The sequence below is a fragment of the Ostrinia nubilalis genome, chromosome 22 (genome assembly GCF_963855985.1).
Source record: "Ostrinia nubilalis chromosome 22, ilOstNubi1.1, whole genome shotgun sequence".
Classification (NCBI taxonomy): Eukaryota; Metazoa; Arthropoda; class Insecta; order Lepidoptera; family Crambidae; genus Ostrinia; species Ostrinia nubilalis.
Window position 1 is genome coordinate 7765295 of NC_087109.1, and position 23986 is coordinate 7789280.

The 23986-nt window shown below is 36.6% G+C and overlaps 1 protein-coding gene across 2 annotated transcripts in view; it reads left to right on the top strand.

The window, feature by feature from the left end:
• The window catches only part of LOC135082712 (calbindin-32), a 101253-nt gene that overhangs the window by 42520 nt on the left and 34747 nt on the right, over nucleotides 1–23986 (top strand). For both annotated transcript variants that reach the window (XM_063977482.1, XM_063977483.1), the window contains exons 2-3: nucleotides 2487–2886; nucleotides 17883–17968. In XM_063977482.1, coding sequence (XP_063833552.1) covers nucleotides 2736–2886; nucleotides 17883–17968 — 237 coding nt within the window. In that variant the 5' untranslated portion in view covers nucleotides 2487–2735. The remainder of the gene's footprint in view (nucleotides 1–2486; nucleotides 2887–17882; nucleotides 17969–23986) is intronic.

Sequence of the window (23986 nt, forward strand, 5' to 3'; positions counted from 1 at the left end):
CCCTCTAATGAGAACAAAATGCCTGTTATGTATTACCATAGGGGTCACTTAAAAATTAGGGATTGATGGTAAAAAGGGGATTAGATTCCCTAATGTTTATTTACCTTTATGCACCTACCTACGTTGTGAAAATCCTTGGGAGAGGCCTTTGTCCCGCAGTGGACGTCACTTGGCTGAACCAACGAACGAAAGTGACCCATCTGTTAAATAGCTCCTCGATTAGGTACATAATAAAGCGAGTTATATTACTAAAGATGGCATTACTTAAAGAAAATTTCCATTCCAAAAATAAATTCAACCCGTAGCAAAACTTCCCGGTAAGTAATGGCTATCTCAGGTATTCTTTCAAACTCATCTTAGAAATTACTGAGAAAGTTGTGCCGTGCTATTCCCAGACCACCTGGGAACATTGTAAATTAACTTAGACTAATAACAACTGAAGATTGATTGCTATACCTGAAGGAGCTGTAGGTTTTCTTCCTTTGTTTATTTCAACACTAAGTTTAGCCCACGAATATGCCTGGTTTGGTCTGTAAAATATAAAAAAGACTGAAAATGACCTCTCTAGGAGCGTAACGGTGAAGTTTGGATGAAAATCCATAGCTAGCTTAATTAAAAAGAGAGAAAAAAATACATTAATTATTTTTAGTTGTACTTTGTATAGAAAACCACTAAAAATATTACAAATTAATACAAACAATTTCACGCATGCCATAGCCTACTAAAATGTACGTGAAAAATAAGGTCGAAAAGTAAAATACTTTATTTTATCGAAAAATGGTTCCATTCCTTATTCGTACGACCTTAATCTGTTTTTTTTTCTATTACAAAGCGATTCCTGTATCACGCTGTTTCTGAATACTTTCGTTAAATTCCAAAAACAGTAAATAATATACTTAGCAACCTTTTTCCTTGAGTATCCGGGCGTTTACCAAGTAACACAAGCTTTACGTAAGGCGAAAATATCCTTTTGAATAAATGTAACAGACACGAGGCGAGGGCTCTTCCCGCATCGGTAGGCTTTTTGTCACGAAGTGTTGATGGAAGGTCAATATTTATGTATTCTCACGCCAGAGAGTCGGCTTTTTTAAAAATACTTGACAAAAATACTTTCCTGATTATTCATTATCATCATTCTTTGTGATTCCCATAATGACCGGTTATTATTAGCTTCTTACTTAAATATGCTGGTTGCAGGCCGCTACCAACCGTGCGATGTGGAAGTCATTGGGGGAGGCCTATGTTCAGCAGTGAACGTCCTATGGCTGAAATGATGATGATGATGACTTAAATATAGCTGGCAGCTACCTAACTTGATTTGACCTGTTCTTCTCATTAAATGTTTTTCTCGAAGTGCTGGTAGAGACCAAGATAAGCCTAAGCTTTGCGTTGTTTGACGTTAAATAAGCGCCATTAGGTAGAAGATTTAAGAAGATATTTCGGTTTCTGAAACTTATTCCACGCGGCTAATGAGAGAGTAATTAACAAGGACGGCTTAGAACAAGCAATATGAATCCTCAAAACATAAACGCAAAGTATTGCAAGAATAATATCAAAAGATCAAGCTATTCGACACGCCTTGGAAGAAAATCTAATTCAACAACAGGTTGACGTGAAGCAATCCCAAAAAAGCATTTAAAACACTAATGTTAAAGAAAAATTACAATGATTTCCCAAATGAATAGTGCCAAGTTTGGAACAGTCCAGCAACACCGTGACAAACATTTCAAATATAGTTGGTTCTGCGAACTGCGTGCTAGTTTGCGACTTATTTCTTAGCCCCGTTAGCCCGTCACGTCGGATGGATAAGTTACAGTAATGTCCTTGCCTTATAGTGCCTTATATTTGGCATCTTGGGCTTGGTCATCATCATCATCATTTAAGCCAATGGGCCTCACGAGAGAACGAAACAATGCAAGATACCCCTTTTTTTCAAGTCACTAGGTAGGTACTTACCTACTTTAGGTCTTTACTCTGTAAGTTTAGTTTGTTTTGGCAATTTGATAACTATAAGTAGTACCCAGTTATTAATGTTGTCTTTTCTCTCACTTATATCACACTTTAAACCGACTTTAATAGGAACGCAGTTAACTATGAACTACGTCTAATACTGTACAACATACAGTGTATGTAAATGACCATATTTAGTTAAACAAACACTGAGTCAAGATCAACTTTTTATATTTTATTTTTCCAAGGTGATAATTTTTCAAGGACATTACAATTTAAAGCATTTAGTCTTTGTTAATCATTTTATATTTTATTCGTATATTGTTTTACCTGTCCCGTACACACTTTCACCCGCTTAAGCCCAAATTGTGCCTAAAATAATGGTACGCTCATTGAAAAAATAAAGGAGCGTTTTGTAAATGTAAAAGAAAATTTTCCCTCGTTAAATTATTCACGCCGCCTTAGGGAAAAACCGAAGGAGTATCAAGAATAAAACATAAGAACAAAATACTAATTCTTCATTCTTTTTGTTTCAGATGAGATGAGAACCCAGAAGATTATTTAAATCACTCAAATTAAATGTACGCTTGTAAAGTAAAGATTAAATAGAGATTATTGAATACATTTGACAATAATTAAAGCCAAAACATAGTATTTACAAATTGAAATAGATCAGTATTTATTTTCATATTTACAAATTTACTCACTCAGATTTCCTCAAATATTGTTAGTTTCGATTCGCAAATCGACTCATCTGTTATTTATTCGATTATAAATCGTTCAAAATGAGTTTTGATTCGAATTCGTCGGCCAAACGGCTGAACATCGAAAGAGCTACCAACTTCATGAGGCAGTTCCGAGACCCTGACTCCAGGGAGCTGAAGAAACTGTCTGCTAACCAGTTCATGGAGGTGTGGAGCCATTACGATAGAGATGGTGAGTTTTTTATTTTCAAAATACCTATCTGTTTTTATTTCATCTAGTTTTTTTGCCAGTAGGAGACATTTTGATTTAGGGAGGGCGAACCAGATTTTTAGGCAGGGTCACCCACGCTTAGGCACTTTAGTAAGAAACATAAGAAAGAACGTAGCGTAGTTGCGGCTTTCACCATAATATAAGCGTGTTTTAATTATCCCACTGCTTTCCAAGCACGCCATCTTTTTATTTATCTAACCTACCCTTAGCTACATTTTGGTTTGATTATGATTGTTTTGTTATTTTGTATTGGTTGAAAATTCACCTTATTGTTAACTTCATATTGTCATCGATATTCCCGCTTACTAGCTAAAGTAAAGCTATTCTTGAAGTGCTGTACCCTGACTTTTGAGAGACAATGTCATGTTCGCACTCCACTGGTCCACGAGATAACAAGGTTGCAGTCGAGCACCCTAACAAGGCCTTTGTGTGACTGACAATACACATCCATGAATATAATACACTGTGTACTTTTCGCATTACACTGCTGAAGCTGAAGATTTCGCATGAATTCGTCATTTGAATGAGCTTTGTTAAGTGGTAACATGGACCTATAAAAAAAGGCGGACGGAACTCGCGCTACAACAAAACTGTGACGCAAAATTTTGGCGTTTGTCTATTGTGTGAGTGAATTTAGGGATGCCATGTTAGCCAAAACATTTTACCCATTTATTATAAGAAAAACATAGATCGGCAGATGTTACTTGGAAATGTAGACCGAATTATTCCGTGCCATTTTAAAAGGATGAAAGGTGAATGCGTTGAGGTAGGCGCGAAATTTTCAATGTTCAAATTTTCTTACATTGTTTGCAATGCAAGTCAGTGTGTCAGGGTATGTACATACATAATGTTGATCAAAAATAATTCACGCAGTTACAAATTACGAATCTTGTGTACAGTCACGGAATGAAAAGGTTCGTCAGTTTTCAAATTGATTCCTTCAACGAATCGCGAGCACATATTACCTTTTGAAACTATGTTACAGAATAATCTCGAGTTAGAGAAAATAATCTTTAACTGTTCGTCAGTAAAGTTCAAAATTATTCAGATCAAAGTTGTTTGACGATTATCTTGTCAAGAAGATTATTATGATTGATAAACTAAAACCTTCTTATTGGTTCAACCTGCCATTATTATTTCTATTAAATAAAAAAACTATTGTCAATTGGTCAATGTCATCATTGCATTGCACTGATGGGATAGAAAAATAAACAAGCAAAACCTTATTCGTTAGCAAACGTCATATTTATTTAAATGTTAGCAGCACTGTTTCTTGCACTGTTATGTTGGCAGGTTTGACTCTTACAGTACCTATTATAGTGCAAGCGAAAACCGACACTAAGGTGACGAACCTTTTCATTCCGCGACTGTACATTATAATCATAATCTTATGCATCATCAATATATTATTATTATCTCTGATAGATTTTTTTTAACATACAACCTGACACTGACTTGCAATCAATGTAAGAAAATTTGAATTTCGCAGTTCCACATTTTTGGGAAGGATCAAATTTGCCTATGAAAATATATCCCATTAAAACACAATTAGTTATTAAGATAAATTATTTTATTTCCATATGCGTAATAAATAACTAAAAAGTCCTAAAATTATTATTAATTTCCCATATTTCGAGTAATTCTCCCACGTAAATAACTGAGAACACTGGTCTTTGACTTATTATTTTTTCGAGTGAATGACGTTTGATTTCAACTAATTTCAATATTTTAATGTCGGGAAATAAGTGATTGGATTATTATTTTGCCTGTGAAATGTGATTCCTTAATTTTTGTTTGTTCGAACAGAACGGTTTTTACGCAATTTCATCACACAAGACATGTCGTATTCGTATTGTTTTTTTGCTGCTTAAATGTGTCAACTGTGTGAAGTTTGCACTCGAAGTGGTGTATCAGGGTGTGAATGTGTGCGTGCCGGCCTGTACGTACAGGCAAGCTGGTGTATCCTAATGTCACAGTATTTTGTTGATGAGAATCCGTCCGACTTTTTTTATAGGTCCATGAGTGGTAAATGAATTTTGTGCAAATTCGTCTGTAGAAACAAAATTTTCGAGATCCAAATCCTTTCAAGTATAAAATCATCAACTATTTTATGTCTTTAATTTAAATTATTGGGTTCATCTGAACTTTTTTGTAAACATCTGTTTACAAAAAAGTATTCACAAGTTTGAGTACCTACGTAATGTATATTCATACCCATAAAAGTCACAAAAGTTTTTCAAATTAAGCTATTATAAGCGCTTATAAGTACGTCAAAGCTTTACTTAGTTATGATCTAGGTGCGGAGGAACATGAGGTATTAAAAATAATGGTAGGTAAATATAATTTAAAAACATACCTGATGTTTGTACTAGTCATGTAACAAAGTTATTCGTTTTTGGGTCAACAGATTATAACCGTAACCCGTTGAATCCTAAAACAACACTAAAATTTCATAATTAGTCGAGTAAAGTCCATAATCGCAGTAAAAAAGCAAGGTATGGTACTAAAATAATATGATTATTCTATTTTACTGTAGCGTACCTACTTAACGTTACAGTAGGTATAGTATAAAGTTCGTGTCGAAAACTAAACGTGCTATTCAGCTAAACCAATTCTGATGAATTTGGTAATATTAAACGAATATTAAACGTTAGAGACGAATATGGAAGAAAGATTTATCGCATACGAACTTTTATCACAAAAAATATAGATAGAGGTGAGATACAAACATTCATTGCACCTAGAGCCCATAATCTCAAGTTAGGTACGACAACTGATGATATTAATGAATAAATAGCAACAGAACAAGCAAAAACCGAAATCCACGAGCAGTATGCCTACATCTTAAAATAATTTAGGCATAAACATACAAAATAACCGTCAAAAGCTTTCAATTCACTCAAAATAATAAGAGGGACCGAAACTCGAATTTCACACAATCAAGTTAGTACATCAAGCGCCTTCACTCTTCGCAGACGGAATTGGGAAAATGTCTTCGAGTAGGGACACCATCTTTTTATTGTTAAATGGATTTAACCATTTTGACAAGCATTTGAATAACTCAGACGATTGTTAGTTAATGCCCGGTTGAAATGAGATTTTAAGCCTAAACGTGCTCATCTTCTGCTTATGTATGAACTTGATATGAAGAAACCAAGCATAAAAGCTGTGCTTTGGTGGTGGATCACTAGAGTTAACCCGTTTACTGTCCAAAAACAAATTACAATAGTATCAGTAGCGTAAAACGTTTGCGTCCTTTCTTTTATACATGTATGTCTCTTGGAAACCATGTGCTGACCGATGCTGTTTCGAAACGGTGTCAATTTAGGTATAATTAATTGTCTTAAAAAATTGTTCCTTCGAATTAGCAATTATGTAGGTAAACAAAAATCAAAATATTATACCTAGGTACCTACTTCTTTCATATTCCGTGCACTATTTACAGTGACAGCAGTAAAGCCTGCGATTGCAGAAAACAACGAAATATTGAACCTTTGACATATCCAGAAGTCTCGAACACCCCAAACTAGTGGTAACCCTACCCTCACTCCGGGAGCACTCTGCCTAATTTCCAGACTTTCCGCCGCTTCGGAAGCTCTCACCACGTGTCTGCACAAGAGCTTTTAATTACAATTTCGTTTCGGGGCTAAATTATCGATTCACAACTATTTTTAGAACTATAGTCGGCGCTGAAAGACTTCAGTGCTTTTTTAAACCTAGCTAAATAATACAACGAAGTTTAAATGGCTTTAGTAAATTGAATGAACTGGTTTTTCAGTCTCCTTTTCAGTCTTTTTTCTGTTTACCGTATCTTCAATTCCTTTTTGTAATAAAATTGAATAATAGGCTATCAGCTATATTCTATTCTATTTTATTCAGGGACTTCAGGAAAATGGGGCTTTAAAATGTATGGTATAATTTGTAGCCTAATAAACATAAAAAAAGCTAAATATCCAATGATCATTCTATCTTCCTAGTAATTAAGTTATCTGATTCAATACAAATAAAGATTAATAATTTATTAGATGAAACTTTACAATAATAAACGTTATGAATTAAAAAAAGTTACAAATGAAGAGTTACATGTGACCAAGAAAAAAATATCGTGACATAGGCTATTATTATTCTTCTTTGGTATTAAGACTTATTAATATTCTTTGGTATTAGTATTACCACAGAATAATAATGTATTACTCTATAAAAGGCGTCCCTGAAAGAAGCTGTCAGTTATAATAAAGTGGTGGGAGTCATAAATCAATGGTCAACGAAATCAAAGCGTGTGGCCCATACATAACATAAAATAATCCACTGACACGCACCGCACTAATGGATAGCGTATGCTGTCAAAGTGAAGCATTGACATCAACATCAGGTCATTTAGGCTCTACTGCTGGAGCAAGACCCTCTATAATTTACTAGATTCAAATGGAGGATTTGGTTTACTACTTTTGCAAGACGGGTTGGGGAGGCCTGATGTTCCCATAACTGCTACTGAGTTCCTTCAGGATGGTGATTCGTGGGAATTTTGGATTGGAATTTTGTGGTTTTTTATAATTCCTGTAAGTTGCTCCAATGTATTGCGTTTTCCTCTCACATTGAGCCTGGATTATCATTTTATCCCGATTCCTCAACGGCATAACTGCCAACGTTGCTAAATTATGTTTGGCAACATTGTTCAAAATCATATCGTAGGTAAACGTGACCATTGGGGGCAGGATAGAGTTTACACACAAGAAAACAATTGCAAATAGTATCTCAATCTACTTCGATTTATTAAAAAAAGCGCATAATAGATTTAAATAATCTAATGAACTTGCTTTACGAACATCTATCATAGCCACTGACTGACGTCATTTGCACCATAAATAAACCAAATTATAGTGTTACAGAAAAGTAAAAATAAAACATTATGCTAACAATACGTTATTAGGGATAAGTGGCAATTTACAAGCCGTCAAGATGTAAATTTATGTGTGTGGGCGGAAAAGCTAGGGGCACGACCACACTGGTGCTATGGTACAATGTATAGTTTTTGCAACTCACGAAGGCGAGTGAGCTTTACATGTGTGGAGGCTCGCTACTGTTCTTTTTTCAAAAGTTTTGATAGACATTACACTATCGTTACGCGCATATACACGTACACACACAAGTAAAGCTCACTCGCCTAAAGGCGTGAAAGAAAGGTAATAATGTAATTCAAAAACTTGGCTTTTAATATCCGAGCAAAAATACCAATGATATTGAATTCAGTCAGTTGTCAGTTCAGGTCAGTTGTCATATTGTAAGTTTTCGCTATAACTTCTACCGAAATTATGTGTAACTACGTTTTTTTCGGAGTAAAGTTAAACTGTCATTGGACCCGCAACGAAATTAATTAGAAGAACATAGGAGGAGCTCGAAGATAAGGAACATTTAGTTACTAAAATAGTTTTACAGTTTTTCTTTCACCTACAACATACTCGTACTATGAGCAGTGACGCGCATCGTTGAGCACGACCTTCACACTCCAAGCGAGTGCACCAATAGTGTAGATACAGCCTTATAATGTAAATATAACCACGTCGAGCCTCTATTCATACAGTTACCATTACAGTAAACAATAACTAAGTGGTTAATTCTCTGCCAGAAATGTACAAACGTTTTGCTAATTATTATCAAAATTATTATAAAATAAGTAGCTCTTGTAACATTTATGATTTACTAGCGGCCGCCCGCGACTTCGTACGCGTGGATCCCGTTTTACCCCCTTCATCTATCTTACGCGGTTTAGATTTTTTCATACAAATGTTTTTCCCGCTAACTCCCGTTCCCGTGGGAATTTTGCAATATCCTGTTGTAACTAAGCTTTAAGTTTACTAAGGTACCTGCATGCCAAATTTCAAGCGTCTAACTTAAGCGGTTTAGATTTTTCATAAAAAGGATTTTCCCGCTAATTCCCGTTCCCGTGGGAATTCCTAAGTATACTATAACCTGCCCAGGAGTATGAAGAATAATTGTACCAAGTTTCGTTAAAATCCGTCGAGTAGTTTTTGTTTCTATAAGGAACATACAGACGGACAGACAGACAGACAGACAGACAGACAGACAGACAAAAATTTTACTGATTGCATTTTTGGCATCAGTATCGATCACTAATCACCCCCTGATAGTTATTTTGAAAATATATTTCATGTACAGAATTGACCTCTCTACAGATTTATTATAAGTATATAGATTATTACTCTTAGACCCGGTTTTTTCATCCGTAATTAACGCAACCATTGATCAATTTTTTTATCATTATCGTCATTTCAGCCCCAGGACGTCCACTGCTGAACATAGGCCTCCCCCCTGACTTCCATGTTGACCGGTTGGTAGCGGCCTGCATCCAGCGCCTTCCTGCTACCTTTATTAGGTGGACCGACGACATCAAATTTTGTTACAATGGTTAAAATATCAGCCTACCCTTCTCGCATATTAATTTGTTGTGATGTGTTTTCTCAGCAATTACCATTTAATGTTTGTCTCGAGGCGTTGAGGCAGTTGAGGCGACAGTTAGAGTCCCTTAAGTGCTACCTTTTGTATTATTTAATTCATCTTGACGTTCATAGGTACCAAATCAAGGTAAATAAAGAGATTTCATTTCATACAACTGTGTAGCAAGCAAGAACGAATTACTAAGACCAACTCAAAAATGTCTATTCAGTCTGTACAAATGACAACATATTCATTTTAAAGCAAACACAAATACGTAAAAAGACAGTTCGTCCGTTTGTTTCAGCCAAATGACGTCCACTGCTGGACAACGATCTCCGTCAAGGATTCCATAACGAACGGTCCTGCTCTGCCCGCATCCAGGCTCTTCCCACGACCTTCATCAGATCGTCGGTCCACCTAGTGGAAGGCCTGTCCACGCTACGTCTTCCGGCCCGTGGTCGCCACTCGAGAACTTTTCTGCCCCAACGGCCATCGTCTCTACGAGCTACGTGTCCCGCCCACTGCCACTTGATTTTAGCAATTCTGCGAGCTATGTCGGTCAATTTGATTCTCCTGCGGATCTCCTAATTTCTGATGCGATCACGATTCAAAAGACAGTGTTTTTAACTTAATATGCCTTTACCTTCTATTAGAAAACACAGCAATATGTAGAGCAAGTTTTGTAAGAAAGAATTTCACTTCTTTATTCCGATCGACGCTTTCAGAAACTCGTGTTCCTTAGTTTCCTCAACTGTATGCAAAATACGTGTTAAAGAGCAAACTTCGTCGTTCCAAAAAAGAGTTTTTATTTTTGCTTCCAAGAAAAATGGGAAATGATACAGTCTTGCTAACTTTAAGGTAACTTTGAAAGGTTAAAAACATTATGTAACAAAGAAAGGAAAAATATATATACGAGTATTATTTTAGTCATAACATGATCTCCACATAATATTATCTATAGGTATCTACACTCGCGAGCAAAACTATGGAATCACTTACATGAAGTTGTTTCCACGCGAACTTGTGTACTAACGAATTTGTTAGTAACAAAAAAAGTGGCACCATTTTAAAGATTAAACTTTTATCTTTAAATTGATACCAAATTCATTTAAATCACACCAGTATTTAAAAAGATATCCCGGCTGATGTGAAGAAGTAACGAAAAAGACATGTATGAACTGTTTGATACGTCGCGAGGTGCGGCCTATTTACCCCCTATAAAAGCACGCGTTTTTAGATTTTTGCTTTCACACGTTGATTCATACACATCTCCGCTTCTTTTGACACTTTACCTGGGATTCTACACCTTCAGAAGCAGCACAAATCGTTGCACTATTGCAAGAAAGGCTCAGCCAGCGGGCTGTCGCAAGTCAGCGCCACATAAGCCAGTCCTGGGTTTCGAAAGTTTCAAGACGCTTTCGGGAGACTAGTGGCTTTATCCCGAGACCAAGTTCTGAACAGCGCCGGCGCACATCGCGGAGGGAAGACCGTTTTTTCATGTCAACCTCTCTATGAAATCGTCATTTGACTGGAATCGATGTCCATCAAGAGCTCAAAAATGTTCGTAAGATAGCTGTTAGCGAGTGGACAGTTCGTCTAAGATATAAGCAATAGAATTTGACTCCAAAAAGGCCTGCCACAGGCTCGAAACTGACGGCAGGTCACCGATAAACACCCTTTCAATTTGCTCGTACACATCTCGATGGGAAGGCGAGTAATGGAGGCGAGTTCTGTTCTCCGATGAATGCAAACTGTGTTTACAGGGCAGCAGTCGAAGAGATCAGGTTTGTAGGCGGCCTGAGGAGCGGTTTGTGCAGTGCTGGTTCGCTGAAACAGTGGCTTATGGGGGTGGCTTGCTCGACTTAACATCGAGATGTGTACGAGCAAATTGAAAGCGTGCTTATCGGTGACCTGCCGTCAGTTTCAAGCCTGTGGCAGGCCTTTTTGGAGTTAAATTCTATTGCTTATGTCTTAGACAAACTGTCTACTCGCTAACAGCTATCCTACGAACATTTCTGAGCTCTTACTAGACGACGATTCCAGTCAAATGACGATTTCATAGAGAGGTTGACATGAAAAAACGGTCTTCCCTCCGCGATGTGCGCCGGCGCTGTTCAGAACTTGGTCTCGGGATAAAGCCACCAGTCTCCCGAAAGCGTCTTAAAACTTTCGAAACCCAGGACTGGCTTATGTGGCGCTGACGTGCGACAGCCCGCTGGCTGAGCCCTTCTTGCAATAGTGCAACGATTTGTGCTGCTTCTGAAGGTGTAGAATCCCAGGTAAAGTGTCAAAAGAAGCGGAGATGTGTATGAATCAACGTGTGAAAGCAAAAATCCGAAAACGCGTGCTTTTATAGGGGGTAAATAGGCCGCAACTCGAGACGTATCAAACAGTTCATACATGTCTTTTTCGTTACTTCTTCACATCAGCCGGGATATCTTTTTAAATACTGGTGTGATTTAAATGAATTTGGTATCAATTTAAAGATAAAAGTTTAATCTTTAAAATGGTGCCACTTTTTTTGTTCCTAACAAATTCGTTAGTACACAAGATCGCGTGGAAACAACTTCATGTAAGTGATTCCATACTTTTGCTCGCGAGTGTATAAAAGCAAAAGATCATTGATTGACTGACTCACTCACTCATCACGAAATCTCAGAAACTACAAGTGCTAGGAGTAGCAAATTTTGCATGGGGATTCCTTTTAGAACGTAGGTGCTCACTAAGACAGGATTTTGCAAAATTCAACCCCTAAGTTTCCACGCGTACGGCCGCTAGTTACTTACTCGTATATTATGTCAACTTGAAATTGTGAACTCTGTCAGTTTATAATATAACGCGTTAGATTGTAAACTAACAGTGGGTTAGGTTAGGTTAGATTGTAATTTAACTACGTCAGATTATAATCTGACGGAATACACAAACAAAACAATTTAAGTATTAAACATCTAAGAATATAAGACTAATTATAAGTTTCTTAATAACGTAAAGTGACTTATTGTTGTTACACAAAAAAGTTTTCAGGGCTAAAATCTTAATGTAAGGTCAAAATTAATTGTTTATTAGGAAAGTTTTGACCTGGCACTATTGATTTATGGTGTTATAGATAGGTCTAACGCACTCAATCAGTACCTGAGGTATGGGAGCGGCACTGGAGAGTGATTTTGTGACGATCAAACCTTAGCGAGACTTCAGATTTGTATACCCTGTCGCATCATAATATGTCAATGTCACTCCTCCCGTGCTCCCATACCTCAAGCACTAAGTTAATCGCTTGACCTATACCTACCGAATCAGAAGACACTAACGCCCGTATTCACAAACATTACTGTGAGGTCACACAGTGCGCGTGGACTCACAGGGTGACACATGAACCAATCACAGAGCTCTATTCAACGCTGTGCGTTAGATTTGCTGATTCACTTAAGCAAGCATCGTTTGTGAATACGGGCGTAAAACCTTTTTACTCGTAGTTACATAAAGCAATTAAGTAAAAAAACATAACACTAAAAACTTTTAAGTTTTAACTCAGTTTCATCACGGCTATTATTCACAGCACAACTTCCTAGTGTCACAAAGCAACCTGAAATTCACCCTGAATTCTAAGTCCCGGAAACGTCCAGAGATAATTACGGAAGTTAATTAAAATAACACAATTTCAGGAGATTTTGTGGCGCTTCGCTTGAAATGTACAGCTGGCAGCACATTACACTATTACAATAACAATTTTGTTGGAAAATAGCACGTATTTATACGTACATAAAATGCTACAATTGAGGTTGATGTGCAACGTACCCGCTGAGCTTTTATTGTGGAATGTTTTTTCGAAAACTTGTGAAAGTCGCCGTAAAGTTCTTTTAAAGCGGAAGTACCTACAAGAGATTTATTATTTTGTTTCGTATTTTTGAGGTCACAATTAACTTTGTATAATTAGGCTGAGTTTCACCACCAAATGTTGACCGTAAGTAAAACGATAACCGATGATTTTTGTATGGAGTTTGACAGATTTTTGACGTTTGTTACAGTCAAAGTAAGATGGTGCAACCCAGCCTTACTGTGTTAAATCTGAAAATTATATCCACAATGTTTGTGCCTAGAATTTGAGTAAAAAATTAGTAGGTTGAGATGTTATAAGTAAAACACCAACGATTAATTTATGATACTTTATTTCTAAGATTACCTACTTAAATTCAAATCATTTATTTGTGTGTAGACCCTTTTCAGGGCATTTATACACGCCCTAAATTAGCTTAGATTAGCATAGCTTTCATACTAACTAATTTTAGTAAATAAACAAACTTTTACTGAAAAAAATATGTAAATTACTTGAGAATAAATTCCGGTTTAGAGTCCCATCCCTATTACGACTACTACGTACTACGGCACGCGTGCTACAAATAGCTACGAACGGCTACGAAAAATACTACAAGCTACGTCAGCAACAGATTGAAAAATATGCGTAGACACTCGGTGACGTCACTCTGCGTAGATCAAAAGTGATAAAAACCATGTGTTCGCATGTTTACTAGAACTTCGAATTGGATTTGGTGTCGTAATACTTAACGAACGCAAATAGTCATGATAGAAATGATACAGATAGAACTTCAATTAAATAAAATAGTAATTTGGAATGATGTTTTGAGGAAAAATATTGAATAGTATATTTGAAACAATACCTAATTCTGTAGGATATTACATTTTTAAGTACCTATGTTTCATTTCTTAAAAAGGTTTCATCATCATGATCTTAAAAAGGTCATTTAGGTACTCTACAGTACCTTAGCAGGGCGTACTTGAGATTAAAAGATCGATTGAAAAAAATCGAACTGCCTAAGGCGGGAATTGAATCGCTCAAGTTATTTATAACTAGCTTTCCGCCCGCGGCTTCGCCCGCGTGGAATTTTGTCTGTCACAGAAAAACTTTATCGCGCGCGTCCCTGTTTCAAAAACCGGGATAAAAACTATCCTATGTTCTTTCCCGGGACTCAAACTATCTCTATGCCAAATTTCATCAAAATCGGTTGCGAGGTTTAAGCGGGAAAGCGTAACAGACAGACAGACAGACAGAGTTACTTTCGCATTTATAATATTAGTTGGGATTCTCAAATTAGTTGGAGATGCAACTCCTAACGCTAAAAATGAAATAACTATTGAGATCTCGAATAAGAAAGTGAGACTTCTTTGTGGTACAATAATACAACCACTAAATACTTGAAAAAGTAGGCACTGCTCAATGCTAAGATTCTTAGATACTGCATTGTAAGCGTTGGGAGGTGACCGTGAAGCCCTTTCTTAAGGGTCATTGAGTTCTCCACAGGCCCTTGACAAGTAGGGTAGACTGTATAACGTGTCTCATTTATCATTTATATTTTAATTTAGTTAAGAAAACTCGAAGTAACTGCTCAAAGACGAAGATTAGAAAGTTTTCTAGTGCCTTTTAAATATTGACAACAAATGGTATTACTACACACCTAAAGAAGTGTTATTCAAGCTAACTTTATGATCCGTCATAAAATTATCAATTTAATATTTAACTACTACAAATAAAAAATGTTTCATACTCCAAACATTAGTTGCATTAAACTTTGTATTATTTCATTAGTCTACAAAATCCGTGTTCTTAAATAAACTACAAATTAATCTGTCTTAATGTTTCTATATAAGTAGTTACATTATGCTGTTACATAGGTACAATCAGTCCATTGTATATTATTCCCAGTATACGCAGGTAAAGGAGTGTTATGTGAGTCTTTCACGAAGGTTATGTCAACTTTACAATTCCTTAGGGTCCAGTAATGAATAATGTTTGAAACATAGAGTTCAGGCATGAATAAATATTTAAAACACTTAAAAGAGAATGTAACGCACGCGATATCATGTTTAATGTATTGGAGCGTGTTTTTAAACGTAAGTTCACGTTCACTCGCATAAGATTTCACATAAATTGCATAACATTTGTATTCAATGCGATTTCGTATTCGTAAGAATTCCGTTGGTTTAAAAATACTTTTCCAATCCATTACACAGTATTCCATATTTTTAAAATCGTGTGAATATTTTTTGAACATTTGTGCTAATATGTTGTTTTAAAAGGTGGTGTACTAGTTTATGTTATGTGTACAGCCTTCAAATCAAGTAACATTCACCACCTTGGTCAAAATTTTTGACAGATTTCAAATCAAAAGTTATCCAAAACACAAATAATGCAAAACTAAATACGGTCTTTTACCGTGTGGGAATTTATCATCTAAAGTCCCTGGTGTCAGCCTTTCAGAACCATCATTAGCGTCTGACATTATAATTGTTGCAATTCACGAAGGCGAGTGAGCTTTACATAGGTGGTGGCCCGCTACTGTTTGTTTTTCAAGTTTTGGTAGACTTACACTATCGTTATGTGCATGTACCTACACCTACACACACAAGTAAAGCTCACTCGCCTTCGTGAGTTGCAAGAACTATACTTGATTATAAGAATTTACCTTACCACCATTTTACCCGTTACATAAATTCCCTTTTTACCAGGCACTTTTTTGTAAATAAAAACTGTAGCTTCGCGCTAAAAACGTTCCCCCCGGGAATCGGTCCGTCCCAATGTACACTGATGTAAATTATGTAAAGGCGTGAGGCGAGTCACATTACGTACTCAGATATGTAATGTTTATACAAATAAACGCACTAGTAAGTATATCATGTGGTAGCTACGTTTATAGAGAGTCAAGAGACTTTAACGCCCGTATTCACAAACGATGCTTGCTTAGGTAAGTGAAGCAACAAACTTCTTCCGCGACGGCGCAGCACGTGTCTTGCGTGCCGCTCGCAGGAGGTTGAAGGCGTAAAGACGCCTTCCTTGGTTTGGGGCTGCGCACTAAGCGAGCCGAATGCCGAGCAGGGAACGCGGACGAATGCTTGAGGCAAAACGCCGATAGTGGTGTCCCGCGTTCCCGACTCATATGGCTATTGAGGGCAACGTCAGGTTTTCAGTGAGTAGGCTCTGCCCTTCTGGCAGGGAGAACCCCACATAACCCACTTGCTGCCCCCGCGGCTGGTGGGTATACAAATTAATGTATTTCCCTTAAACTTATTTTTTACTGGTATGTTGCAAAGGGTCATGCTCGTGCGTCAGCCTAGTTGATACTAAATGACTGATGATGATGATGATGCTTGGAACTCTTGGGGAATGGTGTCCCGGTGACTACACGAATTTTAAAGCAGTCACATTTTTCGCACAATTAAATCTTATTATATAAAAATTGGACCGATTTATCTAATTCTTTTTTGTGGTGTTTGATAATGTCAGGAGTAGCTTTTTATGTAAGAAAACATAAATAACTTTTCTTAAGACAGAGTAACTTCTAACGGAACAGCTATAATAAATATAGAAATTCAACTAATTTTAAACAGTCCCATTCGTCTAATACTCTATTGATAAACTATCGATTGGTCATTCCCTCGGTCAAAGTTGGGAAGTTCATTACCTATTGAAAACCAATGTGACCTACTTTGCCGGCACATTACAGCTGGACAATCGAGATAGTTGGCCAACTCGTACACGAAGCTTACCTAAAGTTAGATCTACAAATAAAAGTCATAAACATAAGCGTTAGATAGATATCACGACATTTTAGTTGTCATAGAATGTAAGGTGCGAGAGAGCCTATTTAGGTTAAAAGACGCCAACTTCTTTCCATAGCTACTCCTGAAAATCGAGTAAGTTTTTAATTGACTGTAAATTCGACTTTTAATAGCTTCATCTGCGTTAAAAATATATTTACCTTTACAGATTTACCTAAAATGTTTCTGCAACTCAGTCAACAGAGTAGTTTGTTGCTTGCAGGGGCAAGGAAAATATCTTGGGCCTCATGACATCGTATTCAAACACATCACAACATACTAAGTAGGTATGAAACTGTCCGATCGCCGTGTCCAGATTACTCAACAACATTCATGAAGTCTGAAAACTGTATGTTGTCAACTTTTTTGGGGTAATATGAGGTTACAGTACCAGAAAAGAGAAAAAATATAAAAGCCAAAAGATTCAATGACGAGAGAAACGGTAACCGGATTTGGCCTATTTTCACGGTTGCCTTTGTTCTCCAGAAATCTCTTGGCCATCTAAATATCTGGGTACTTTATGCTGGAAAAGCTGCATTATTCAAATAATAAATAGACACCGTCCGCTGGACTATTATAAAAAACATAATTTATTAAAATGCTACTCTTAATACAAGCATTTTAATCTTTGCTTATGGGGACCGTTAATAATTTGTGACTTAAACATTTGTTTTTAATCTAAAATTTACCCTCTGGGGATTCGAGCCGTACCTCACCGTCGCGGCGTCGTCGCTGTCAAATTCTATAGAAAAATTAATCCGCCCGACACTTCTCCGCTCTACTCCGCTCCGCTCTGCCATGGTGGAAGCAGGGCCTAAGCCAGACGTCTGTCAAAATATGCTTCTTCCAATGAATCTGCAAAGGTTTTAACAATTCACCCTTTTTTTCAGGTAACGGCTACATCGAAGGCACCGAGCTGGACGGGTTCCTCAGAGAGTTTGTCTCCAGTGCCAACTTCACCGACATCAGTCCGGACGTAAGTATTATATTCTTTATCTTTTCTACCTTAGCCTTTTTTACTCAAGTGACATCGGTCGAGATTTTACGCAAGCTTAGTAACATCGGTTGTAGGGAACTAAATCTACGAGTATATCTATATATATAAAAGAAAGTCGTGTTAGTTACTCCACTTATAACTCAAGAACGGCTGAACCGATTTAGCTGAAAATTGTCAGGGAGGTAGTTTAGAGCCGGGAGAAGGACATAGGATACTTTTTATCCCGTTCTAAATAAAAAAAAGTCTGCTTATTTATTGCCATTAAGGCGGAACAAAGTTCGCCGGGTCAGCTAGTAGGTATATAAAAGAAAGTCGTGTTAGTTACACCACTTATAACTCAAGAACGGCTGAACCGATTTAGCTGAAAATTGTCAGGGAGGTAGTTTAGAGCCAGGAGAAGGACATAGGATACTTTTTATCCCGTTCGAAATTAAAAAAAAAGTCTGCTTATTTATTGCCATTAAGGCGGAACAAAGTTCGCCGGGTCAGCTATAAATAATAAAGATTAAAATTTCAAAAAGTTTACAAAATCTAATTTTTAAAAGTTGGCAAGATTAGTCACACATTTTTATAGTATTCCTTCATTTCTTCTTTACTTACGACTATTTCTTTAATCTACTTGAAACAACTATGGAACAATTAAAATATTAGAGCAAAATCACTTAAACATGAATAACTTGCGTACCTAATTAAACATTAATAAAAACATGTAAAGTCTCGAAGCACAAAAAAGCATGTAAAAACGACCCTGTCCATCCAAAATGAAGTGTTTCTGATGCCCAAATATATTTTTAGGGAACTAAACAACATCAAATACTAATTTACCAATTAACAAACACAATCTTATAGGACTTCATTGAACTAGAACAGCCGCAATATATTTTAAGAATCTTCGGGTTTCCAATATTTCACATGCCATTCGTTGGATCCCTCTGTGGGTAGCTAGAGATTTCTAATCGAATCCCCCGAAAGTCGCCGGGGTTCTACTCTGGAAAACATTTTCGATATAATTGAGATCTGTCTCTATGACTCTTAGACTGAGTTGCACCATCTTACTTTAACGTTAACAAACGTCAATAATCTGTCAAACTCCACCGGTTATAGTTAGATGGTACAACTCAAACTCAGCCTTGATAGCTAATAGCTACCTACTTTAATTATAGTTCTGTACTAACATTACGATATGAATAAATGAATAAAAATAAGAATTTATGAATACGGTGTGGCTGCTCTATTGAACTCTTCTGTGGTTTATATTTTAAAGAGTTTCTTCTTCTCTTCCTCCCTCCCTCCCTCTCTCTTCTCTCTCTGTCAGAGTTTTGATATTTAAGGTCCTGGGTTTGATACAAGCAGATTAAAAAATCACATAGGTACTGTTCCCAGTTTACAAATGATATGAAAAGCTCAAATTGATTTAATTTCAGAAAATAAAGCCTACTTCGGAGGGCAAGTAATTGTCGGCTCATGAAGTCACATTGTGTATGACGTTATCAACTTGAATTTGGAATTGTTACAACTTAAGAGTGTGCGACACAAATCGAGTGAATCGTATCGAAGGTTGCCAGAGTAGGGTCTTTATTGTTCGCTGCTGTCACTCATCATTACGAAGGCTCCAAAGCTCCAAGTTTGGAAAGCCTGCGTTCAGTTTATTTGAGGAAAACTTTGCGAAGATATTTGTTTCTATACTTGTTAGGTATTTGTTTGGGCCTTTGAAACGACGACGTGATAATCTTACCATCTCAGCAATATAAAGAAAAATGTTTTATTCAGTGACAAAACAGCAACATAAGGATAATAACCAATACTTACCTACTTCAAATAGAAACATAACCTCACTTTCCCACATACTCTTACAAGCTTGATTTGGTTTTTAAAAAGTTCTAAAACATTATTCTCTACCGCCATCTGGTGGCACGGTAAGAAATTAAACATTAATTTTATTCGTATAAACTTTCAATCTATTCGGTTTTCCTCAATCGGAGATATAGGTAAGTGGAAGGGAATTAATAATCAACGTTTCGTGGAACTTCTTAAGCAAATTTTCAAACACTTCAACAACAAAAACATAGAAACTTTATTAATACAACATTCAAAATCTTAGCTAGAACCTCTCGTTCAATTTTACACTTCTACGAATGCATCTAAATAAATAAATAATGATACTTTATTTATCGATTTTATTTTATTAGTTAGGTTTTGTAAGCAGAATAATGTCGAAATGAGCAGCAAGACAACAAAAAAATAAATAAGTCATAATCTCAAGCCCCCCAAGAGAAAATTAATTAACCCCCAACAAAAATAAGTAAGTAGGTAAGTATACATTTCGCTTCTACGATTATTACGTTCACCTGCAAACAACTTTTCCGACGCTTTCCTCTTTGCTTTGCCATAACTTTGCTTAAACTCGCGCTGTCTCTTACCATTTCATAGCTAAGAAAAGGACGGCAATACCTGAGCTGTCAAATACAGGTTTGACATTAATTTGAAAGAGAAAGTTTCAGATTCATTAAATTAAGTAAATAGAGACGGCTCCCGACTCAACTCTGTAGATCTTTTCCAAACAGACTCGTTAAGATTAATTATTGCATAATATTTACTGGGAAAACTTCTATCTTCAACGTAGTAAGTTTTTATTTATCTTTTGTTTCAAATGAATGCCTACCTACTTAAAGGTCAAGCGCTTAAAACTCAGTCAATGCCTGAGGTGAGGAGCGGCACGGGAGGGGTGACATAGACATATTACTTTTCGCCACCGATCTACCCGACAGCACTTCCACCCCCATCACTTAAATGGTTGGCAGTCCACAACAGTACGTTTCTCTAGAAACTTCCTGCCCCGTACAACCAAACTGTGGAATGGACTGTCGTCTGCGGTGTTTCCGGACGGATACGACCTGCAAGCTTTCAAGAGGAGAGCGGATCTTCACCTTAAAGGCCGGCAACGCACCTGTAACGCCCCTGGGTCTGCGGGTGTCTATGGGCGACGGTAATCACTTACCATCAGGTGATCCGTCTGCTCGTTTGCCTCCTGTCACATAAAAAAAAAATATGACGTGACAGGATATACAAATCTGAAGTCTCGCTGACGTTTGAACGTCACAAAATCACGCTCCCGTGCCGCTCCTATACCTCAGGCACTGACTGAGTTAAGAGCCTTTCGTTAAATCAGTGGTTCTTAACCGGTGGTCCGCGGACCACTGGTGGTCCCTGGAGACATTCCAAGTGGTCCACGAAGTGCACTTGCACACCTTGGTTAAAACCACTTTTAACTGATTTTTGCAGTCAAACTGGTTTTGACCGATTATGAGGTGGTCCCTGACAAGATAGAAATTTGGTAAAATGGTCCCTCATGACTTAAGGTTAAGAACCACTGCGTTAGATGTTTGTACTACGCCAAAGGTTGTGGGTTTCAATGGGCACTTTCAATACAAATATTTATGTGCTTAATTCTGTTTGTATTATAGTCTGGATGTTTTCTTATGTTTATTCCTCTTAGTTTTTTGTACATATTTATAAAAATAAAAGAAGTATTCATGTATGATTATTTATACCCGGAGGCTTTATTTATTTAGGATTTGGGACATGATATCAAAAAGTAGTAATAATAAGTCTACATAATTATGATCATGATTGTTATTCAAAAATTTCAATAAAAGTAACTTAAATCAGGAAGATTATTGAATAAATAAATAATGCACCCGATGGACCACTCATCAACTCGAGAAAATTATCTTTTAATTAATTCGTTAACCGGTAGAGTCATTAGAGAATGTATTCCGTCAAAATTGACACTATACCAGATAAACCGGCAGGTATAAAAACATTTATTTTCTGTTAATAGGCATTTAAAAAGCCCTTTTACCTCTCAGTACTTACCTTAACCCTTCTCAGAAAAGGCTTCCTAATTAGTGCAGTACATACCAGAAATAATACAAAACGCAAACATACATAATACACACTTTTAATTTAAATTTAGTATACAGTTATCCATATTTAATCTACATCAGCACAAAAACCATTGAACTTCACGAGTCCCGTAGCACAGTCATCACCAACAAACGCCGAAAGGGGTACCAAAGGGGGTTCCGTAGCAGCCGTAGGAACCCCAAAATTATTCACCCATAAACCACCTCCTTGCACTGCCCCATATCCCAGTTTCCCGCCAAAAACTCTACCACAGATAACTTGAAAAATAACACAGATTAAAATTATTAGAAACCTCATTTTTTGACCGACCTCATTTGAATCAAGATCTATAATGGGCATCGAAATACTTGTTTAATAGAGGACCAGAATTAATTTATGCCATCAAATAACGATTTATTTTGTTAAACCACCGCCACAGTGTAACTTGAAGAAAAGTAAAACCACTTTACTCCGCATTCCGTATTTGCTATTGTGGAATCTGTCAAATTAAGGCAACTAAATAGATGGTTTAATAGCGATTTTCTTATAGGTTTCAACTAAATTAAAACCTCAATTCCTTATAGCTAAATACATTATTTATCGAATTGCTTGTAACTCAGTAAAAATTTCTCGGCAGCACAACGAGTAGTAGAAGTTTTTGACATACAACAAAATAGCAAAATAATAAGCGACTCTACTGCACATTATCATTTTGTAATACTATAAAAACAATTTGCGGTTGAATAATAATGATTATATCACAACTAATATTTACACAAATATGCCGGTTATTTAATCAAGTCCTTTATTAGTATAAAACAGAAAATAAAGTTAGCATTTATTACACAGTTCTCGTTGAATGAATATGAAATTATGTTTGTTTTAACATCGCTGAAAATGTTTGTAGAGACCTGCTTATACCTAATAAATTATTCATACATGTATGTATTTACAATTACATACATTAACCAGTTACTTATTATTGTAATAGCATTAAATTGAAACTTAAATTAAAGTTTCCTAAACCGTAAACACTCTCACTACGCATTTTGATGTTTTTGAATAACTTTTTTTGTAAATGTTATTGAAGATTTCTAATAAAAAATAACTCACAAATAAGAGACATTAGTGTGAAAAAGTATTTTTTACTATAGCGCGATTTGTGAGTTTACATCAAACGCGCTCCTCGTTTAAAAAATGTATGAAAATTTTAGTTTTTGAACGTTTCCCGCTAGGGGCGCTGTACAATCCGTCATACATTTAATGTCATTTTTGACGCGCTCGTGAGCGCGTTTGATGTAAACTCACACTAGGCCCTCAGATCGCATAAATTGAAAATGTAGAAACCGATAATGTTATTCATACATGACGTCGGCTGCGTACAAGACCTGGCCGTAAGCCATATAACGCAGCCAGTGTGTCAAATCCTTATATCGATAAACCACAATGTGTGAACTCGCCGTTACTCTCGTCTCCAGATTATCCAGTGCTCGGTCCGCTAAGCCGCCAAAGTGTTTGCTACCCCTGGCTTACGGTCTTAGGCCTTGGCACACGCCCAAGAGAAAGCTTTCGGTTCAAAGTGAAACTGCTTTATAAGTATACCTTTTTAGGGTGTTCTAAAAAGTGCTTTAAGTTTTTAAGAATCATCAATTCATCGTTTTAGCTGATTCAGATATTGAACACATTTTCTTAATAATTTGAAAATTATTTTCCTTAATTGGTCTGTAGAATTCCTAATGAAGCAAATATTCTAAAGCCCTAAACAACACTATCTGACACGAAATATAAATCCTGTACTTATCGACCTAGTTTACTCTGTCTTTAATTACTCTGATGTTTAGGTACTTACTAAAGCTGTGCAAAGAAAGTAAGGTCTGTGTTAATTGTAAAGTAGGTACAGCGTCAAATAATTCGTGACCACCAATGTGGCCAAAAAGTGGGACATCACGACCTTATTCCAAGACGTATCAGGAAATGCTGACTATTCTACATCCAATAAATCAGCTAAAATATTTTGGTAAATTGGAAAACTGGCTACTTGTTACCTCCTGTAGGCTTATGTACAGTAAAAAAATAATAATTTGAATTTCG